The following is a 22809-nucleotide window of genomic DNA, read 5'->3' as shown; positions in this document are numbered from 1 at the left end:
CTTGTTACCTCATTTTCTACAAATCCTACTCTCTCTCTGGCTGGCTGGCTGGCGACTCCCTCCTTCTTCCCTACCTAACCTCTCCCTGCCTAGCTATTGGCCAGTTGGCTCTTTATTAAAACGATGAGAGCAACACATCTTCACAGTGCACAAAAGGATTGTTCTACAGCATTTCTCCCCTTTTTTGTCCAATTTAAAAGGAAAATTTTAACTTTAACACAGTAAAATTATATGCAACAAAGACAGTTATCAAGTAAGAATTACAGTTAGAATATCTAGTCTGTTTTTATTTGGCAGATTTGGATAAAATATTCTATTATCTTTGTGAATTTAAAGTTTTATACCTAGTAATTTTTTTTCAAAACTAAGAAAAACTATTAAGTCTAACTATTTTGTCTTTGAAAGATCCCAAAAGGATGTAATATTACACATTGACAGGGCCATCTGGCTCCCTGGATAGTGACTAGGAGTTCCTTTGCAACGTTGGGGCATCCATTTTTGGCCTTTAGGCCTAGTATATCTGACAGATATTTCTCAGAAGCAGGGAATTTTGAAAAACTTTGTCTAGGCAAAGTTTGAGAGTTGCTTACTTATGCGTCCTGCTGGTCCATTTTGGACAGTATACTCTCAGCAGTCAGAGCAAGGGCAGTTTCTTACCCAAATGGTGAGCTGTTGTTACAAAGTAAGAAAACTTCATATGGAGGTTCTTTGATGCCCATCGTCATCTTTTGAGGTAAATTGGTGCTGCCAGAAGGCGACATTTCTCACTGTCATGAAAAGCCTCTAGTTATTAAATATCTTAAAGCCATATTCTGTAGGTCTCTGAAGTGTTTGAAGACCATTTATCTATCTAAATATATCTGTTTAACTTTGTTTTGTTCTATTTATTTATTTATAAGCGAGCACTGTTTAACTTTGAAAACATGCCTAATACGGCTACACGTTTGATTATTGTAGATGACTAATTACTATCCTGTATTTCGTAATTTTAGGTTACATTTTTAAATGAGCTGCATAAGCGCAATACCCCAAACTAGTAAAATCATATATACAGTATAACAAAAGTAACTTTAAATTTGTATCAGTAAACCAGAATCCTTGCCAATGTAAAATATATCTGAGGTTAATACTTATCTTTTTATTCTATGTTCCTGTATTCTCCTAAATGATAACAAACATCCATAACCAACAAATAACCAAAGACCGTCTGTCCCATCTCGAGGAAATGTTCTCTAGACTGCTTCCTCTTGTCTGGGGGCAAAGGGATCTTAAGGGGTCTCTGAGAAAATTGGGGTAAATGGAAGGACCAGTTGTAGCCTTTGTTGATACAATCGCCTGCCAAGATTCAGGAGGTCTTCCCTGATGAAACCTGATCCATATTAACCTGGAACATCCATGGCCTCTTGTTTCCAAAGCACTTTTGACTTCCGTTTGATAAAAGTAAAGTTCAGTCATTAAAATTGCTAGGCTGTTTGTTTCAGCGGTCCTCCTTTCAACTCCAGGTCTCTTAGGGACTGTTTTTTACTTATCAGCAATCAGAAAATTCAAAGTCAACACAATAACATACAGGATCCAAACTCCCTGTATATTTCCCAATCTGCATGACTAAATTCTTTTCTTAAAATTCCAACATTTTATTATCTTTGGGAAATGTAAATTGCACTTCATAGATAAAGTATGGATTTTATTTTATTTGCATATATTGAAAAATTTAAAAGCCATTCTTTGCTTATCTCATTATTTATATATCTATATATTACTTCATTTCTCTTTAAAGACTTTATTATTTTTAAACTACTTACTTTTTAAATGACTGTCTATACACTTTCTCTTTTCTTTAAGCCTAAGCAGATTTTTTAAACGCACTGTACCCTGTTTAGAGGTTTTTGTTCTCTCTGAACTTGCTTTACTGCATATCTGTAATCTTTTCTGTGCTTGTGAGCAAAATCTTAAACAGCCATGGCTACTCAAGCACGCAGGCAGCTGCCAGGAGACGTGTCTATACCATGGCCGGCATGAGACTAGGAAACAGTGTTTGACTCTGTTTCTGTCTGTTTAGAACCCTTTTTTTTTTAATTTTTTTTTTTTTTGTAAAGATTGATTTATTTACTGTGGATGCAGCATTCTGCCTGCACATACGCCTGCAGGCCAGAAGAGGGCACCAGATCTCATTACAGATGGTTGTGAGCCACCATGTGGTTGCTGGGAATTGAACTCAGGACCTCTGGAAGAGTAGTCAATGCTCTGAACCTCTGAACCATCTCTCCAGCCCCACGTTTAGAACCATTTTAAAAGCTTTCTTAGACCTTATGTGGATGTAGGTGCCAGACCTTGGACGCCATATGGTAGCAGACTTTTCTGTCCCATCAGCCAGCTCCAAAATAACTACATAGACTTCTTATTAATTATAAATGGCTAGCTTATAGCTTAGACTTGTTACTAACTAGCTGTTACAACTTAAATTAGCACATTTCTATTTACATGCTGTCATGTGGCTTCCTACATGTCCTCCCTCTGCGTCTGGCTGGGACTGCCCTTGTTCCCAGCGTTCTTACGGTCTATCTCTCCCATCTAACCTTTTTCTGTCGAGCTGTTAGCCAGGTGGCTCTTTATTAAACTAACGAGGGTAGCACGTCTTCACAGTACAGAAGGATGATTCCACATCTCCTTGTTCTATAGTTTCTGTCACAGCAATGTAAAACTGTCCTGTGAAACAGATCCCATTTCTTGTGTCGTAGCCCTGACTCAGGCTGCCTTCGGTCGCTGTCTGGATAGTGGGTATAGTCAGTATCTGGCCTTCCTGGGTTGGCAGTGATTTTTGTCTGCAATTCCACAAAGCTTTCAGAACAAACATTTTCGTGGCAGCAGTTTGTTTTTGTGTCTCCCCTGGAGTAGTGCTCCAGTGACGCCAACTCAATTCTTGTTAGACAGCCTGACACATGCTGTGAATCATGCACACACACCTAAACAGAGCCTGCCACATTCCCCTAGAAAACACCTTCTCTTAGGTCTTTTGGTTAAAACCTAATAGGTTGGTTGGTTGTCTTCTCACAGTTGACCTACATAGTTTTTTTTTTAATATTTATTTATTTATTTTATGTATAGCATTCCTTCCGCGTGTGCCTGCAAGCCAGAAGGGGGCGCCAGGTCTCATTATAGATGGCTGTAAGCCACCATGTGGTTGCTGGGAATTGAACTCAGGACCTCTGGAAGAGCAGTCAGTGCTCTTAACCTCTGAGCCATCTCTCCAGCCCCCAGCCTACATAGTTTTTTAAAGGAAGATTTGATATACAGTAAACTTAAAAACTCAGACTTTGCTTTTGAAAAGATAGATCTGCCTATCTGCCTACATGGGCTCTGTGCTCATTCATGGCCACCATGGAGTAAGCAGTACCTAGCTCATTCTAAATGAAGCAGATATTCTCTGGTGTTGGGCAGTTCTTGCTATCCCCCAATGTATTTAGTAATTTGCCTTTTACATTTTGACACACACCCCCCCACCCCCCGTGCAGTAATTCAGACTTAGTTAGGGTTTCAATGGTGATTTAAAAAAAAAAAAACCCACAGACCTGAAAAAAAGCTCCTTGGGAGGACAGGGTTTATTTCAGTACAGTCCTCAGGCCCCCACTTGGGTCCTGAGAGCAGCCAGGGCAGGAAACAGGAGGCAGCAGCTGATGCAGAGTCCCTGGTGTATGCCGCTTACTGGTTTGCTTCTCCTGGCATGTTCAGCCTGCTACTGTCTTATACCCTAGGACAACCACCTGCCCTGAGGTGGCAACACCCACAGTGAGCTGGGCCTTTCCACATCATTCGCTAATTAAGAAGTATACTACAGATTTGCATATAGGCAAATCTTACGAAGGCATTTTCTTAATTGAGGGTCCCTCTTCCCAAGTAAGTCTACTGTGTTGAGTAGACAATAAACTAGCCAGCACTTAGGGAATCAGGGTAAGAACTCAAGGAAGGCGGGAACCTGGGAACAGGAACTAAAGCAGAAGGCAGGGAGGAGTGCTGCTGCTGACTGCTTCTGCAGCCTGGGACCTCCTGCCCAAGGCCGACCGCACACAGGGCTGGGCCTCCTTGGCAACTAACCAAGGCATTAAGATTCCCTCTTCCTACTCACATCCTTCTAGCTTTGTGTCAAGTTGACAAAAAACACCCAGCACAAAATCATTCATTAGTGCATATTGAACAGTAAGTACTTACGTGCCAAACCCTGTGCTGAGCCCTGAAGATGAAGCAGGGGATTAAGGCCCTAGTTTCGTAAATATATTCTTTGGGACAAAGTAGTTAATACATAAGTAAATAAGCACATGTGGAATATTGTGTGGTGAGAAGCTCTGTGGCTAAGGGGACACGCAAGCGTGTTAAGAGAGAAATGCCAGCTAAGGACAGACGCTGTGAGCTGGAATATAGTTAGGGTGGGCCTTGAGAGTGGTACCAACATGCACAAAGGTTACTGTGAGGTATGAAACCAGGTAAGAACTTTGCTATGGGGGCAAGTGGCATATTCTGACTTGTGTAGGAGTCCTTTGGCATTGGGTGCTTGAACACATCACAAGGACTAGTCCATAGATGGTTGTGCACACCTTTGTCCCAGCACTCTCTCTTGAGTTCCAGGCCAACCAGTGCTAAGTAGTGTGTTGTCCCTGCCACCACCACCACCACCCCCCAAAAAAATTATATCAGGGACAATTGTAGCAAGTGGTGGAAGTGTCTGGTATACAGAAATGAACTAGAGAGAGATGAGAAGGAATTAGGTTAACTTGCAGGTCAGATCCTCAGGCTCCTCACACGTATGAGGAGGTGGAGGTAGAGTGCCCATCTGGTAAGTGCTAGAAAGTGGACATCGGGCTCCTTTTGGGTACATAAGACTTGAGAAGTAGAGGTCCAAAGAAATAAAGGGGGTACACTGACCCTCTGAAACCGCACCTGGGGTCTTTAGAAGACCAGGCATGTGCATCTCGCTACTTGGATCTGTGATTTGTGTTTTGTCTCTTTCCTTACATGATTCTCGGTTGAATTCAATGCTCATTGTTTTTTACTAAGCATCCCAGAATTGTATGTATTTGTAGAAATTTATAATACGGGGGAAATACCACACAACAAGATAATGTTAAATTCATTCTTCAGAGTAAACCCAGTGAATCCCCTGTCTTAGCAGTGAAATTTGCCGGGGACGGGAGTGGCTGGAGAACCATGCTTTGGTTTGATTTTTGGTTTTTTGTTTTGTCTTTTTGAGACAGGGTTTCTCTTTGTAGCCTTGGCTATCTTGGAACTGCGTCTGTAGGCCAGGCTAGCCTCAAACTCACATTCTCCTGTCTGCCTCCCAGGTTCTGGGATTAAAGGTGTGTGCCACCACTGCCCGACTTTTTTTTTTGTTTTGTTTTTATATTTTTAAACCATGGCCTATAAAATGTACATTTGCTGTTTTCTTTGAGTAATGCTACTTGAGAATGCTTAACCTCTAGACCACTAACAAGCAGATAAAGCCCAGGACAGATAACAGCAGTAATGTCAAGGTGTCTAGTTGTACGCCTGCAATGAAGGCTAGCTGTATAATGGCAATATTGAGACATGCTGAATAGCATGCTATTTCTTTATAAGTAACTGGTCATTTTGTTAGAAAAATACGGTTGCTGCTATCCAAGAGCTTAATTAATTCTTTTTTATATAGGAAGATTTCCAGTCAATGACATACGGATTTAAAATGGCCAACAGTGTGACAGATCTTCGAGTTACAGGTATAAACCATTTACAGAGATAATTCACAATAATTTGTGTGTTTTGCATGCTGATTTGTTTTAAAACTTACTATTTCTCATTCTAGGAATGCTGAAAGATGTGGAAGATGATATGCAAAGGAGAGTGAAGGTATGTTTTTCTTTCTTTGTTTAGGACTTGTTTTTTGAGACAAAGTTTAACTCTGTAGCCTCGGCTGGAAGTCAGTAGGTAGACCAGGCTGGGTTTGAACTCACTTCACCCTGCTTGCCTTTGCCTCCTTGGTGCTAGGGTTAAAGGTATGCACCATCAGGATCAGCCAGGCTCTTTTTTAAAATGATAGGATTTTTAATGGTGATAGTGATTTTTGTTGTGAACTCATTTTGAAATCTTCAGAAGTGTGTGTGTGTGTGTGTGTGTGTGTGTGTGTGTGTGTGTGTGTGTGTGTGGTTGTGTTTTTTGTTTTGTTTTTGAGACAGGGTTTCGAATCTTACTCTGTAGACCAGGCTGCCCTTGAACTCAGAGATCAGTCACTCTGCTTCTGCCTCCCAGGTGCTAGGACTTTTAAAAAGGCGGTCGCATTGTGGCCATGTACTTTGCTTCTGCTATATGTATTGTTTTAATACCTGCTTCTTTTCACAATCTTTCTAATCTATATACAAATACCTGCATAAAACATCCATAGGAAAAAGGGAAGTAGTGGACACAACCTTTTTTCTATCTTTCAGATATTTTTTGTGAACATAGATTTTTTGTGTATTCTCAGTAGATTAACTTTTTCTTCACTTCTCTAGAGTTGTATTTGTCTTAATTTATTTTATTTTTTAATTTTAGAGTACTCGAAGTCGACAAGGAGAAGAGAGAGATCCAGAAGTTGAACTAGAAGTAACTGCCTTTATTTTCTCTAGAGAATGTCAGAAAAGCCCTTCTTTAATGCTGTAGGTCTCTGAACTGCATTGCCATTGATGGAAGTCTCCTTACAGTATTTCTTTAACTGGACACTGCAGGGGACTTAATTCCTCTTGTGTTTTTATCTATAGAATGGTAATACAGCTCTTTTGAATATGTTGTTTCAAAACTTCAGAATTTCTGGGAAGTAGGAACTAGAATAAAAGATTACTTTTAGATGTTTCAAAACTTAGCAAAATCAAAAATTTCCATATCAAAAGTTGCTGAAACTTTCAACCCTTTTATAACTGCTAAGTTCATGGTTTTGAGATAATGGCCTCGTTCTGACTTTGGATTAAAGTCAGTCCTGTTGCTGATGTGTACAATGTAGTTTCTTTCCTGTTTCAGAGGAGGAGGCGGCTTTGTTTACTAGTTTTTGGTGGCTTGTTTTGGGGCGTTTAAAAAGCCAAGGAGAGGCCCTTTTACTGACACAGGTTAGGAGTTGCAGTGCTAAAATCAGCCTCTGCAGCTGGGCTTTTGCAGGCCCTGCTCCTCACCACACTACTGTCTTTGCAGCACCAGCAGTGCTTGGCAGCATTCAGCAGAGTGAAGTTCACGCGTGTGCTGCTGACAGTGCTCATAGCCTTTACTAAGAAAGAGGTAAGGGGATGCCGTGATTGGTCAGTTTTGGACAGTGTCCTCCCTGCTCTCACAGTTCTGTTCTTGCTGTGCTTACACCACAGTCGTCGTTTTCTTTAGTTAGGAGTTATTACTGCTTTACAGTTGTGTCTGTCACACACTGAAATGTCTTACTGATAGGTAAATATTGATTCAGGTCTCTCTTTCCTGGATTCCCTCCACCCCATATTTGTAAATGTCTGTATCTCTGATCATAAGCCAGACATATTTACCGTTTCATTTTTATCATATCATAAGATACAGATTTGAGGGGAAAATGCTTTGTATCCTGTCAGAATTTGGGCATCATGCATTAAGTGAATAATTTGTGAGGATCCGTGTACTGCAGTGTGCACGGATCTCAGCGCTGTTGTGGGGCCTCCCCTTCTGTGAGGATCCATGTACTGCACTGTGCACGGATCTCAGCGCTATTGTAGGACCTCTATGTATTAAAGTGTGTTTTTGGTGATTTGTTTGCTAGACCAGTGCTGTTGCAGAGGCTCAGAAACTAATGGTCCAAGCAGCAGACCTTCTTTCTGCCATCCACACTTCATTGCATCATGGCATCCAGGCCCAGAATGGCACTACCAAAGGAGGTAATTCTCCATGTTTACTCTTACTTGTATTTTCTTACTACATAGCCAAACATGCAATATAGTTTGCTCCGACTTTCATTTAAGTCAGTTTGCTTCAACTTTGGGGTGTTTCCTCGTAATACTTAAGAGTGCTTTAGACTGCTTTGTTGATTTAGTCTAGATTAAAAACAGTTGGTAGAACTTGGCCATACCTTTCTTGTACCTTATTGTTGAACTCTATATGTTCCCTGTCTTTTGTTTGTACTACGGATGCCAGCGGTAACTTGCTTTTTTATCATCTCCTTTCTTTATTTCTTTGAGAAACCCATTACAGTTGTTACATAGTCTCGTGTTCCTGAGGTTCATGGTACTCATGGCTGCCTGTCTTCACACTACACTGTACTTATGCATGAGACTGAAGAGTTTTAGGAATAGAGTGCTTGACATGTTGGTAACATTCATATTTTGTGTGTTAAATGAGCTTTAGCAGGAACAGTGTATTTCTGCTGTAAAATTCCCTAGTGGGTCAACATTTTAGAGTGTAAAGCAACACTGATTATCCCTAAAGCTCATGGGATGGTTTTTGTAGTCGTGAGATTATTGAGGTGTAAAATATCCACAAATCTGAAACACAGTATGATCTAATTCTGGAAATGTTTATAAAATGACTCTAACATGTTAAGGTAGCTTACTTGTGATTACAGAAATTCTGTGTTCAAATTTTCTTCTGGGCATGTTCTGGGGAATTTTCTTCGTTGTTTCTAGGTGGATATATTTACTATCACTGTGGGTACCACCATTCCCTAGGCTGGGTCCTGAATCATGTAAGGGTGGAGGAAGGGGCCTGAGAGCAAACTTGCATGCATTTTATTCTCTCTGCCCTCTGCTGTGGATATGACAGCTGCACCAGGTTTCTGCTGCCTTGGGTTCCCTACAGTGATGGCCTGTGGCCTGCGGTTGTGAGCCAAATGAGCCTTTCTCACCTCCTCAGGTGTTGCTCTCAGTGTTCTTTCTCACTGCAGTATGGACGGCTGACTCTGGGACAGTATCTATTACTTACTGAGTTGCCTGCTTGTAGGAGGCCTAAACATCTATGTATAAAGAACTTAAGAGCATTCCTTGATAATTTCAGACTTAGTTTAATGTTGTGAGAGCAAATAAGGGTACTCTCAGTTTGTCCTGCCTCAGCCTTGCAAGTGCTGGACTTGAAGGTGTCTCACCAAGTCCCAGGTTCAGTTTGTTGTGTGTTTATGCTGCCAAGGTTGGACTCAGCGCCTCATGTGTGCTGGTCAAGCACTCTGCCACAGAGCTCTCTCACCCAGTTCTCAGCTTAACTTTTTATCCTTGTTTTTTAGTTTTTTCAAGATAAGGTTTTTCTGTGTAGTCCTGGCTATCCTGAAACTCACTGTTTAGACCAGACTGGCCTTGAACTAATATAGATCCACCTGCCTCTGCCTCCTGAGTGCTGGGATTAAAGGCGTGCGCCACTACCACCCAGCAAAATGTGTATGGAATAATGACATGCCTAAGTTAATTATAAATGGGAGCAAAGCTTTTTTTCCCACTTAAAATGATAAAGACAGTGAATATAGTTGGGAATGGGATTTATGTATGTAATCTCCGTACATACGATGGATTTGTGAAACAGCCGTCCTGGGACTGGAGAGATGGCTCAGTAATTAAGAGCACTAGTGGCTCTTCCAGAGGGCTGGGTTTGACTACTAGCACCTGCATAGCAGCTCACAACTCTCTGTATCTCTGGTCCTGGGGATCTGATGACCCTCTTCTGAACTCCATGGGCAATGGACACACGTAGCACACAGGCATATTTGCAGACAAAACACGGATACATACTGAAACAAGCAAAAAAACAGCCCTCATAGAGTCAAAGAGCTATCTTGATTTTTCTGTTGAGTCTCAGGAAACCACTGACCTCTTTCCAGTGATCCTTAGGACACTGCGTTGTACAGAAGGGGGAATGAGCAAAACTTGGGACAGATGGGAGATTGGAGAGATCTCAGAGGTTGAGAGTGCTGACTGCTTTTGCAGAGGATCTGGGTTTGATTCCCAGCACCTGTATGGTAGCTCACAACTGCCTGTAACTCCAGTTCCAGGGGTCAGTCTTTAGACTCCATGCTCCTGAATGCACATGATTCACATAAATTCTTATAGGCACACATCCATACATACATACATACATACATACACACACACACACATTTTTTAGGCTTTTGTGGTAGAAAAAGACTGTATTGCACATAGAAAATTGAGATGGCAGTGCATAGGATTAATTTAGTAAAGGAGCAGTCATACATAGTGTCAGAGTGAAGCAAGAGAAGCAGCAATAGGCATTAGGATCCTTAAGAGTTAACTGATTTAAGTGGAAACTAGGTGAAGCACCTGAAGGCGAAGCTCCTCTTGTCTGAGAGGGTACGATTAGGAGAAACACGGTGCATGAAATTGCCTTTTGAGATGTGGGATGCCAAGTAGAAATGCCCACTGAACAGCTCAGAAGAAAGCTTGTGGGCTGAGGTTTTCATCCGAGAGTCTGCTCTTGTCTTGGTCTTGTATAAGGATGATTCATGTAAGCTACTTCCAAGAAAGAGACGTTATATAAGACATATAAAACCATGTATAGCCATGTTTGTCAAGATGCAGGTCATTCAGTGTTGTATTCTGGAAAGTCTGTTGTTTTAGGAGGGCCGTTGGACTTAGAACTGGTTGGCTAGTCACTTATTGGTGACCCTCCAGGCAGCTGTAGACGTTAGGTCTGCTCTCAGACTGGAGATCAGACTCAGCTGTTATCCCTAGCCTTTGTTGAATGCCTGCTGCTATAGTCTTTGGCTCTAACATCTACCACCTTCATGTAGCTAGGAAGTACAATTTGATGTTACTAAATCTCATTCAAATTTATATATGGATACATAAATTAGTTGTAAATTATAAAATTTATTAGACTTTTGTGATTAGAATTTGGAAATGGCTTTAAAATTTGGGCTTTTTTGTTTTATATTTAATAGTTTTCATCTTAAAATCCAGAAAGATACTGGAAATATTACTTTCCTCTTTCTTCTATAGACCATCCCATTATGATGGGTTTTGAGCCCCTCGTTAACCAGAGACTACTTCCACCCACCTTCCCTCGCTATGCAAAAATAATTAAAAGAGAAGAAATGGTCAACTATTTCTCAAGATTAGTAGACAGAATCAAAACAGTCTGTGAAGTTGTGACCTTACCAAATTTACATTGTATTCTGGTAAGTATAAAACTGTATTCTGGAGCTTTGGTGAAGTAAGAGGATAGTTTGCCACTCTAGAGACAGACTGACAGAACAGTAAGTAACTTTGGGGTAGAGTGTGTACGCACACACGTAACACAATTAATTTTCGTAAGGATTTGAGACATTTTTAGAAATTGAGAAGCTGAACTTAAGACACTAGGTAAATCACCCAAATTGTAGGAATAGGATTTGGTAACTATAGATTCTGCCTTCAAGATACTTTCTCTGTGTGTATGTGTATATATGGGCGTGTGTGTGTATGAGAAGTAGAGAATATAAAGAGAGTTGTTCTTAAATGCCATACATGCTAGGTTAGTCTTCCACCTCTGAGCTATGTTTCCAGCCCTTTTTAAATTCTTTACTTTGAGATAGGCTCTCACTAAATTTTTCAGGCTGGCATTGACTGGCTCTGTGGTCCAGCCAGGCCTTGAACGTGGGACTTCAGCCCTAGTCTCCTAAATAGTGGAGACTTCGGACTTGTGTTGCCAGATCTGAGTTTTTAGTGTTCTTGCATATGAACATGAGATCATGGTGCTTGGTAATCTGTTTGTTGTTTTGTTCTCTTGAAATCTTTTGTGTTACTGATGCTTTCTTTGTTGTTGTTGTTGTTGTTTGTTTGTTTGTTTTTTGGGGTTTTTTCTTTGTCTTTTTGTTTTGTTTTTCAAGATGGGGTTTCTCTATAGCCTGTCCTGGAACTAGCTCTTGTAGACCAGGCTGGCCTCAAACTCACAGAGATCCGCCTGCCTCTGCCTCCTGAATGCTGGGATTAAAGGTGTGCGCCACCACCGCCCGGCTTGATGCTTCTTTTTATATCAGCAAATATGCATATTTCTACATTCTTTTGAAGACATATCCCACTGTAAGCTTATATAACATGACTAGTATTTAGTCCATTCATAACAAATTACATTTAGGTCATTTTTATTATTTTGCCTTTATAACAGACAGACAGTACAAAGATGAAACCTTTTTATGTAAACCTATACAACATGTACTGTCTTTGTTGAGTGAGAACATCTTTCTAATTGGAAGCCCAACAAAGCTAAAATCTCGTTGGTGAGTGGCTCTAATCCCAGCACCAGGGACACTGAAGCAGAAGAAGCTTGGGTTTTGGGCTAGCCTGGGCTATGTAATAAGACCTTAGCTCAAGGCAAAACAATAAGCAAGGGAAAGGTCTGTTTTGAGACTATTACACAGCAAATGCTTCCCATACATTTCTGCAGTGCTCTTAATTTTTTCTTAATACTTAGACTCACAATTTCCTAGTTTTGCAGGTTTCCCAATAGTTATTTATTGATCTTTTTCGTACACATTAAAATAGTTACCATTAATTTAACTTTCAACCATCATTATACTGTCTGTTCTTGGGTCAAGTGTGACTCATCCCTAGTGACATACTAGCACAGCAGTGTAACTCCTTAGTTTTCTTCCATCCTTAGGGACTCTGATTTGCCTTGTCAGTAGAGGGAGCTGGGGGAGCCAGGCCTGGGCTGCTGGGGCTGTGTTAAGAGCACATAGTAAGGGAGGACAGGTGCCTCTCTGAACGGCATCAGGCAGTGCGTGGTGGGCAGTGTGGCTAGGGAGAGAGGGAGGGAAAGGGCTAACAGTCTGTGTCTGCTGTGCGCAGGTCTGCCGTTGTCGAGGTTCAGATAAGTGTCAGGTGGCAAGGCGTAGTTACATATAAGGAAAACAAACCAGATTGACAGGTATAGCTCCAGGCTCAGTGAGAGACCCTATTTCAATAAGACGGAGAGCTGTAGTGGCATTTCATTTTTATTTTAGTAAATAAAGCCTGCCTGAAGTCAGAGTGTAAAACAGCACACTGGCCAGCCTTACAGACCAGGCCGCAGTAACACACATCTTTATCCCAGTAGCCACACTAGTTTGCCGTAGAAACCGGGTGGTGCATGCCTTTAATCCCAGCTCTAGAGAGGATTATAAAATGGGAGCAGACTCAGTCTCGGTCCCATTCTGAGATTTCTGGAGGCAGGATCGCCATTTTTGGACTGAAGTAGAGGTAAGAGCCAGTAACTGGCTGTTTGCTTTTTGGATCTTCAGGTTGAACTACAGTTTCTCTGTCTTGAGTTTTTATTAGCTGTGCTTCAGGGAACTATCAATGAAGAGACCAAATATTGACGTCTGTCCTTCACATGCATTCACAGCTGTGTGCTCACATGCACACAAACACACACACACACACACATTAGAGTATATTTGTTGCACTATTTATGACTTGAGAAACATGAAATATTAAATTTTTAGTGGTGACTGTCCATTCTATGAGTAAAATAAATGCCATTCAGCCACTAAACAGTTGAGACTGATTTTTCTGTCCTGCCTACCAGCTCCCAGATATCCACACAGAGACTTCTTGTTAATGATGAACACTCAGGCTAGGCTTGTTTCTAACTAGTTTTACAACTTAAATTAACCCATTTCTATTAATTTATTTTCTGCTTTTCTTTATTATCTCATCTCTGCATTGCCCATCCTGCTCGCTCTGCATCTCATTGCTTCTCCACCCTTCTTCCCAGCATTCTCTCTGCCTTAAAAATCTTTCCTACCTACTGACTGTTATAGGTTTTTATTAAACCACAGTGACATATCTTCACATAGTGTAAAGGGATATTCCACAACAAGACAGTGTGTCTAGTGAATGTCAGTTTTACGTTTAAGGATATATGTCCATTGTGTGCCCTCACAGACATAGAAGATAGGGTTTGGTAGCATGCTCAGTACAGCATGCAGATATGCACATGCTCACTGTGTCTACTTGACACAAGCTGATGTCTGAAAAGAAGGACCTCAGCTGAGAAAATACCTCCACAAGATCCAGCTGTAGGACATTTTAAATTGTGATTGATGGAGGAGAGCCCAGCCCATTCTTCATTGTGCCTTCCCTAGACTGGAGGCCCTGGGTTCTATAAGAAAGCAGGCTGAACAAGCGATGAGGAGCAAGGCAATAAACAGCATCCTTACATGGTCTCAGCATCAACTCCTGCCCTGTTTGCGTTCCTGGCCTGATTTGCTTCAGTGATGCAGAGTGAAGTGAAAGCATATGAAGCCAAATAAATCCTTTCCTACCCAAAGTTGCTTTTGGTTCTGGTGTTTCATCACAGAGTAGAAACCTAGCTAAGATGTCTGGGGTATAAGTAGCTGAAGAAAAGCATACTTAAAATTTAGACTGAAGAAGAGAAGCCAGTAAAGGAGCTAGAGTGATTGTGACGACAGCAGGTGTAACCGGAGAGTGTAGGTGTGTTTCCTCTAAAAGGAGTTAACGCACTGCATGGATGTTATAGCAGGTCATAACTAGAGGGAATACCAAAGGAGGTAACGCACTGCATGGATGTTATAGCAGGTCATAACTAGAGGGAATACCAAAGGAGGTAACGCACTGCATGGATGTTATAGCAGGTCATAACTAGAGGGAATACCAAAGGAGGTAACGCACTGCATGGATGTTATAGCAGGGTCATAACTAGAGGGAATACCAAAGGAGTTAACGCACTGCATGGATGTTATAGCAGGTCATAACTAGAGGGAATACCAAAGGAGTTAACGCACTGCATGGATGTTATAGCAGGGGTCATAACTAGAGGGAATACCAAAGGAGTTAACGCACTGCATGGATGTTATAGCAGGGGTCATAACTAGAGGGAATACCAAAGGAGAAAAAGAAAACTGACTAAGTAGGCAGGAGTTAGGTGAGTTACCCTCCTTCCCTTTGCCGTCGTGTATGTTAGACACTTTTCACAGCGATCAGGGATGTCAGAGTCCCTGATTACTACAGCTTTGCCCTGATGCTATGATGGCTTTTCTAATGCCGTCTCTGATATTGCTAAGTGTTGTTCTTGGAAGATTCATACTCTGCTTTGGAAGCTAAATGGAGCCACAGGCTGTCTGTGATACCTGCTTTCCATGGTGACATCTCCTGGGAACACACATCTCTTTTATCCTCACTGCCAGTCTGCAGCAATTCATAGGCATTACAAAGTCCACATGCCTAGCTTTAATCATTTCAAGTATTAAAATTTTCACTTAATAAAAATGGAAAGGTTGAAAAAATATAATAAACTAGCCACTGTCTCTCAGCTTTTAAATATTAATGTTTTGTGTATTTTAAGATTTATTTTTATTACTTTAAATTATGTATATGTGTTTTCTGTGTGTGGGTATGTACACATGAATGCATGTGTCCTTGAAGGCTAGTGGTGTCAGATCCCCCTGGAATTCGAGTTGTAAGCAGTTGTGGTTGTGAGCTCCGAATGTACCGAGAAACATGGTTGGGGCCTCACAGAGAATGTGCTCTCTTGACCACTGAACCCCTCACCCCCAGTACTTACTTTTTTTAAATAATAGCTAAAGTTTCATTATCACCTAGTTACTGTTGATATTGTTTTCTTGGTGTACAAATTTAATGAGGATGTGTGTTTTGGTCAGATCTTGAAAAGGGTTTGCAGACTCTGTTGTTAGCCCTTGGTATAATTAAACATTTTCTATAAACTGACTTTTAATTCTTTATCTTATTTTAACATTAATAGGATACTATTTCCGAACAAAATTATACTTTATATGCAAACATCCCCAGCTTTTGTTTAATCTATTAACAATACTGCTTTTTCTATATCTATTAGGATTTTTTCTGTGAATTTAGTGAACAGTCACCATGTGTTCTTTCAAGATCTTTGTTGCAAGTAAGTTTCACTCTTTTATTGATGGATGAACAAAATGTAGCTGCTGTTAAAGGTGTCCCCTAGGTGGCGCTGCCTTGTTTTGTTTGTCTCGGCCTGCACTTGCTCTGTGAGTGCCACATTGCTGTGTCCCCAGCTCATTGAAACATTGACTCAGGGCTTATGCTGGTCATAAGATAAGCCTCAGGAGTTCTCTAACAAGTGAGATCACGAAGAGCACTTGCTTTCTGACCCAATTAGAGTCAAGGTAGTATTCAAGAAGAGGAAGGTAACTGGGGGGAGTATTCTAAATATTGTGAAACTAAAAAGTGCACCAGTAACTCACAGATCACACGTTTTGAGGGAGACTGGAAACATTTTGAATTAAATAAACTTGGCTAGACATGTGGCTTGTGGTTAAAGTACTTGCTGCACAAGTTTACAGCCAGAGCTTGTATCACTGAGCCCATAGGATTATTGGGTGGGTATGGTGGCTGCCTCTAATTCTAGCCTTGGAAGGTAGGGACAGGGAGTCCCCAGAGCAAACTGTCTGGTAACACTAGCCACAGTCATGAGCTCTGGGCTTGATTAGAGCCCCTGCTTCAGTGAGTCAGAAGAGCAACTGATCCAGGATAATTCCTGGTATCAACCTTGGGCCTCCAGTTGTATGCTCAGATATGTTCATATGTCTATTGTAATTCAATCTGTTGACTCCTTCAGCTCAACACTGTTGTTCTTGACTTAAGAATTTTTTTTTTTTTTTTTTTTTGGTTTTTCGAGACAGGGTTTCTCTGTGGCTTTGGAGCCTGTCCTGGAACTAGCTCTTGTAGACCAGGCTGGTCTCAAACTCACAGAGATCCGCCTGCCTCTGCCTCCCGAGTGCTGGTGACTTAAGAAATTTATACTTGTACGTGTTATTTAATCTGTTTCAAAGTGCACATTAAATAAGGATTAATTTAGGGTGCTGCAGAGATGACTTGGTGGCTAAGAGGTGACTGCTTTTCCAAAGGATGTGATTTGGATTCCCAGCACCCTTGAGGCAGCTCTCAACCATCTGTAACTATTATCCTAGATCTGATGCCCTCATCTGATCTCTAGGCATGCATGCACATGGTGCACAGACACATAGCCAGACACATGAAATAAAAAAATTTTTAAAGGATTTACAAACTGATTTTATAAAGTATCTACCTGTTTTTGAAATTTAGTTCCTTTGTCCTCTGCAGTATTACAGGTAGTCTGTGTGTCTCAGTGGTGACAGCTGCATATGGCAGCGGTAGTGACACTAATATGTCTCATACTTGTTTCAAGACCACTTTCCTCGTGGATAACAAAAAGGTCTTTGGAACTCACCTCATGCAAGACATGGTGAAAGACGCCCTTCGGTCCTTTGTCAGTCCTCCGGTGCTCTCCCCCAAGTAAGTGTTGCTAGAGGTGCTGTACTGTGTGCTCGTGAACACCAGCTTCTCTGTACTCCTTACAGCCGAGGCCTTGCCTCTTCGTGCAGTCACTGCTGTTCAGACTGCCCTCCTGTCATAGAGCCTAGGATGCTGGCATGCAGCTGTTTGAGCTGGTGCTTTGAGAGATGAGTAGGGCTTTCTTATTTTTTCCAGCAGAACGGGAAGAACTGAGTCATTTCGTACAGAGAACCCAGCATTTATAAAAGCATGGGAATATGACATGTATTTTCATACATGAAATATTAATGCTTCAGCATTCTCACCATGACTTGTTAAGATAAATTAAGCCACATGCCATGTAAAACTGGTAGTTTCCCTGTGTCTGGGTTTCCTGGAAACAGACCTTGAGATCAGTATTCATGTAAATATATTTTGGATATTACCAGGATAAGCCAACAGTGTTGTAGGCAAGAAGGACATGAAGAGGAAGTCGGGCGGCATGCATGCCACTGGATGAGAGTTTGTCCAGTCCTGAAGGAAGCTCTGTAGACAGTGTTGGTTACAACCTCAGCCTTTCCTTCTGGGAGACTGCAGATAACAACTATCATTCCACCTCATGGTCACCATACAGGCAGTGGTCTTGTAATTCAGCCCAGAAGACCCGTGTGCTCTGGAGTAGATCCATGTCCTGTCTCCTGCTCTACAGCCTCATCTCCCTGTTCTTGCTGTTCACTCTGCCCCCAGACATACTTACTGACTTTCTTGCTGTTTGGGAGTTTTCTCTTGCTGGGATTTATAAAGGGTGAAGGATGGGGATCCAGAGCTCTGCACCTGCTCCCCTCAGTCTGCTGAGTGTCTCATTGGTGAGTGCTGTCTTAAAGCCCACCTCATTCCTCATTCCCTGCTTCTCTCCTACAGTGCCCTGCTGTGTTGTTGTGCTGCTCTCTCCATTGCCCCAGTGAGGACATAAACTCCACTCACTGGGACAGTGGTTGTGACTGTTGTGTCACAGCATGCTTTGACTGATGCTAGCTGTGACACCGGAGACTAGCATGCAATAGACACCCAGTAAATATTTGTAGACTGAGTGGAGAAGTGAAGGAGAGGATGGATGGAATAGCATGACACTCGTGTGTCAAGTGCTTTTGTAAAGTGTGTGGTAAGTGGGAGGGGGAAGGAGTATCGTTTAAAAGGAAGAAAACTGGTCTCATAGGCAACTCAGAAAGTTGATGATGCAGTGATTGAATAAGGTACAGAAAATCTCTTTGTGGGTTGCTTTTTTTAAACTCTTTCATTCTTGCCAGGTGTGGCACAGCCCTTGATCCCAGCATAAGGAAGGCTGTGCAGGATATTGAGTTTACAGCAAGTCTATGCCACTGAGTAAGTTTGAGGTCAGCCTGAGCTACCATACTGAGTCTATCTCAAAAGACCGAAGAAACAAAACATTTTTTTCGTGACTGTACCAAATTACTCTATCTACTTTTTTAGTAGCTGCCAAACATTTCATAATTAGGAATATGCTCCAAGGAATAGAGCTACTAAAAATGTTGTTTGTGTGTATGTATGCGTGTGTGCATGCACATGTGGGTGTGGGTGTGTACACTTACATGTGTTGCATATGTGTCTGCAGGTGTACAAACCTGTGTGTGTAGAGGTAGAGTGTTTTCCATCCTCTGTTGTTCTGTGTGCTATCCTCATGAGATAGTCTCCCACTGAACCTGGAGCGCTCCATTTTCTGTCTAGGCTAGTGGACAGCAAGCCCAGAGAGCCTCCTGTCTATTTCTCCAAACTTCCACCCTGACACTGGGAAAGTGCCTGACTCCTTTTATTTGGTGCTCTGAATCAATGTGGTTCGCGTGCCTGCGAAGTAAGCTCTCTTACCTGCTGAGCCATGTCTCCAGCCCCTCGTATAATTTTAAGAGTGAGATTGCATTCTAAAAAACTGTTACATTTCTGTACTACATTGCAGTACTGTGATATAGGAAGAAATGAAAGTTCACGTTGGGGCATTATAACCAATAATAGTTGTTGAATGCCCTCTTTTGACAAATGATAAACCTCACGTTAACCTGAGAGAATATTTATTGGCCAGATTTCCTCGGAATTGCCCATTATATCCTTTGCTCTCTGACCCTTATCAAAGTGGTTTTCCTCTACATCTAAACACACTGTGGATTTTGAAAATCAGTCATGCAGTGCACCTGTAGGTACTTTTTGCTTAGACTGCTCTGCCACTTTAAATCTGCCTTTGAGAGGAGACAGCTTGCTTTCTTCTTTCTGGTGGTAAACAAGTCTGGCAGTCTAGAGGTTGTCCTCCTGTCTGCTAAAACTTCTTCCACGAGTTTACACTTTGCTAAAGATTAAAATGTTTGACCCCTAGGCTATTAAATTCTGTCATTGAGGGATGTCCAGCATTGCCTGTTCTCCCTTCCCTTCATGGGCTCCTGTGTGTCCCTGGGACCTCCTGCTGTCACCTTCTGTTTCCAAGTATTTATGTTTGTGATTTCATTTCATCTCTGCCTTCTGGACTTTGAAAATTGAACAGGGACTTTGAGTATTGGATGATTAAGAGCATGACTGATTTTCATATTTATAACATACAAAAGAAATCCTTATTTTAATGCAGTTGGTATTCATCATTTTGATTAAACTTGAATTGTTCGGTTTCTCTCTCACTTTATTTACCTGATTCGAAAGAGTATGTAAATACAAATTTATGGATGTGTCTGTATGTGTGTATGTAATAGTTTTCAGTGAGATTAGGCTACCAAATGCTTTTTGCTAGATTCCCTTTGCATTGTTAATCATGCCTGCTTTGTCCGTGTCACACTGCTCTAACTAGGACAGTGGTCTGTCCCACACTGTGTTTAATGCTTGTAGCTGAAGTGCCACTATTTCATGCTAAAACTATCAGTCCTGCTTTCTTATTTTATGTTTGTCTTGTTTTTCATTGTGTGTATCCCTTTATATACAAATGTTAAACCTAAAAACTGCTAGGAGAAAGACCAACTCCACAACTAGATTAAAGCAAGCTTTATTTTAGAGCTGCCCTTGAGACCGGCCAGCGGGCTGTCTCACCCCAAGTTAGGATTTTAGAGAGCAGCCCTGGCTGTGAAGAAGACAAAGTTTATACAGCTCAGAAGTAGGGCATTTCGAAATGGGGGGGGGGGGGGTTGGTGGTGGGCAAAATAGACAGGGTTACAGGGGCAGAACATGAAGATAACAAGTTATTCGTAATGACCCCCTGAAACAAAGGCATGATGGCCATTTCTGGAACAGCAGACTAGAGTAGCTAACAGTGGGGCATAGCCAGTCCTTGAGAAACAGGAATGAACCTAGTTTGTCTATTCTATAAGATGGTTAAGGTAGGCTGGTTCTTCAACAAGCTTACCTTTTTATAACCTTGTTTAGAAATGTGCTTTCATGCTTTGCTCAGGTGTTTTTCCCTTGTTAGTCCAGATTTATTAAAAACATTAGCCTTTTCAATATTTACTGTAACAGTTAAGTATCTTACTGTGTATTTTCTTTACTCTCCTTTTCCTGGTTTGATCGTGCTTATTAATTTCCCTTTTCTTTTTAATTTAGAAGTTCTGCTACATTGTCCCTTCTGTGTATGAGTGCTGCTGTTTTGCGTGAAATGTTTGTATCTTGTCTTTCTCCAAGAATCGCAGCTAGTACTATAACTCAGTGTGTGATGGTTCTTAGAAACATGAGGTCTTTGAGAAGTAATTAGACAGTCATCAGGCGCGCGCGCGCGCGCGCGCGCGTGTGTGTGTGTGTGTGTGTGTGTGTGTGTGTGTGTGTGTGTGTGTGTGTGTTTAGACCGGTAATTCACCTTCCATGGTCTTCCCCTCATTTTGGAGACAGTGATGTGTGTGTGTGTGTGTGTGTGTGTGTGTGTGTGTGTGTGTGTGTGTGTGTGCGCGTGTGTGTGCAAGAGTGATTGAGCGTGCCCCCCCCCCCACACACACACACACAGGAGAAATTTCCTGATAGCTCCAACAACTCTTTGGATTGGGCCTCGTGAATTATACTGCACAAATACATTGGAAACAGCAGTAGTTCTTAACCTCTTTGTTCTAAAAATAATTAAGGAACCAAATAGATTGTGTCACATTGGTCAAACCTGTTGATGGTACTGTTTTAGAAGTTAAAAGTTACTTTAAAAATATTTTTAATTAATTTAAAAGTGATACTAAATCCATTACATGTTAACATGAATAATATATCATGGAAATTACTTGTTTCTAACTTAGAATAGTTAGAAAAATGTTGTTTTTCATTTTTATAGATCTTGTCTTTTTCTTACTAGAAAATGGTTGTTATCTGCTATCCATCTGCTCTTCTGTCACTACCACCAGCCCTTGGCAACAGTCGTGTGTGTGTGTGTGTGTGTGTCTGTGTGACAGAGAGAGACAGACAGACAACACAAAGGGCAAATAAAGTCTTAGGTTTTGCTTTCTGAGACAAGGTCTCACAATCTGGACTGAAACTCAGAGAGCCACCTGCCTCCGCCTCCTGAGTGCTGGGATCAAAGGTGTGTACCACCTCGCCAGTTCTTAGTTGTATTTTACCCCCTGGTCCTGTCTGTGTGCGTGAAGGCCATTCCTCCCTGCTATTGTTTCCTTCTGCCCTGAGAGGCACTGCAGCTTGGTGTACGCTTACTAAACATGTCCATAAAAGGGTTCTAGCTTATTTCTAGTTTTAAAGATGTACATACATATTGCCACTTTAGTTCTTTGTCCTTATTTGTGTTTTAATGCCTGTTTAAAAATGACCTGTATAAAACTTTATTTCTTTTCTTTGTTTTGTATTTTTGAGACAGAGTTTCATGTAGCCTAGGCTGCTCTTCAATTCTGATCCTCCTACCTCCACTTCCCAAGTGCTAGGATTACAGGCATGTGCAGCCATGCCTAGCAGGTATAAAACCTGATTTTTGAAAGTTCACTCTGAACATTCTTCAGTTATTTTGCTATTCTACAATTGGATATTTGTGTTTAATTTTTCACTTTTAAAATTGTTGCTATGTGAATGTCTTTGAATATATCTCTTTGTGCATGTAAGCTATAGTTATAATAATAATGGATCCTAAGACTACATGCATCTTCAATTTTGTTTTGTTAAATTGCTTTCCAAAGTGATTGAAATTACTTGATGCTACTTAACTCTGAATATTTGGGCGGTGGTGGTGGCACACACCTTTAATCCCGACACGTGAGAGGCAGAGGCAGGTGGATCTCTGTGAGTTTGAGGCCAGCCTTGTCTACAGAGCAAGTTCCAGAACAGTCAAGGCTACACAGAAAAACCCTGTCTCTAAAAAACAAATACAAAAAAATAAATATAAGTCCTACTATAAGTACAACACACTCATTCCCCTGTAGTCTAGCCTTTGGTATATGAGACTGAAAGTCTGGCCCAGATGATCTATATCTTGTTCATTAGTGACATGTGTGGCATTGTTCAGAGTGCAGAAATCCTGTCATTTGGACTTGGCCTTTCCTGTGTGACAAGCCTCTCTACACACCTATCCTGTGCATGGTTGCACTTTTTGACATTTAAATAGTGGAGTGTTTATGACTTTGTGTTTACAGATTTC

At 41.3% G+C, this 22809-nt stretch overlaps 1 protein-coding gene across 3 annotated transcripts in view; it reads left to right on the top strand.

Moving 5' to 3' along the window:
- The window catches only part of Naa35 (N-alpha-acetyltransferase 35, NatC auxiliary subunit), a 47429-nt gene that overhangs the window by 11851 nt on the left and 12769 nt on the right, over window positions 1-22809 (top strand). For all 3 annotated transcript variants that reach the window (XM_075969418.1, XM_075969420.1, XM_075969419.1), the window contains 8 exons: window positions 5678-5744; window positions 5831-5874; window positions 6556-6606; window positions 7186-7269; window positions 7769-7883; window positions 10941-11119; window positions 15778-15837; window positions 17125-17231. In XM_075969418.1, the coding sequence (XP_075825533.1) occupies window positions 5678-5744; window positions 5831-5874; window positions 6556-6606; window positions 7186-7269; window positions 7769-7883; window positions 10941-11119; window positions 15778-15837; window positions 17125-17231 (707 nt within the window). The remainder of the gene's footprint in view (window positions 1-5677; window positions 5745-5830; window positions 5875-6555; window positions 6607-7185; window positions 7270-7768; window positions 7884-10940; window positions 11120-15777; window positions 15838-17124; window positions 17232-22809) is intronic.

Source organism: Microtus pennsylvanicus, chromosome 4 (genome assembly GCF_037038515.1).
Source record: "Microtus pennsylvanicus isolate mMicPen1 chromosome 4, mMicPen1.hap1, whole genome shotgun sequence".
Classification (NCBI taxonomy): domain Eukaryota; kingdom Metazoa; phylum Chordata; class Mammalia; order Rodentia; family Cricetidae; genus Microtus; species Microtus pennsylvanicus.
The sequence above is the reverse complement of the archived record's forward strand: the minus strand, read 5'-3'. Positions and strand labels throughout refer to the sequence as shown.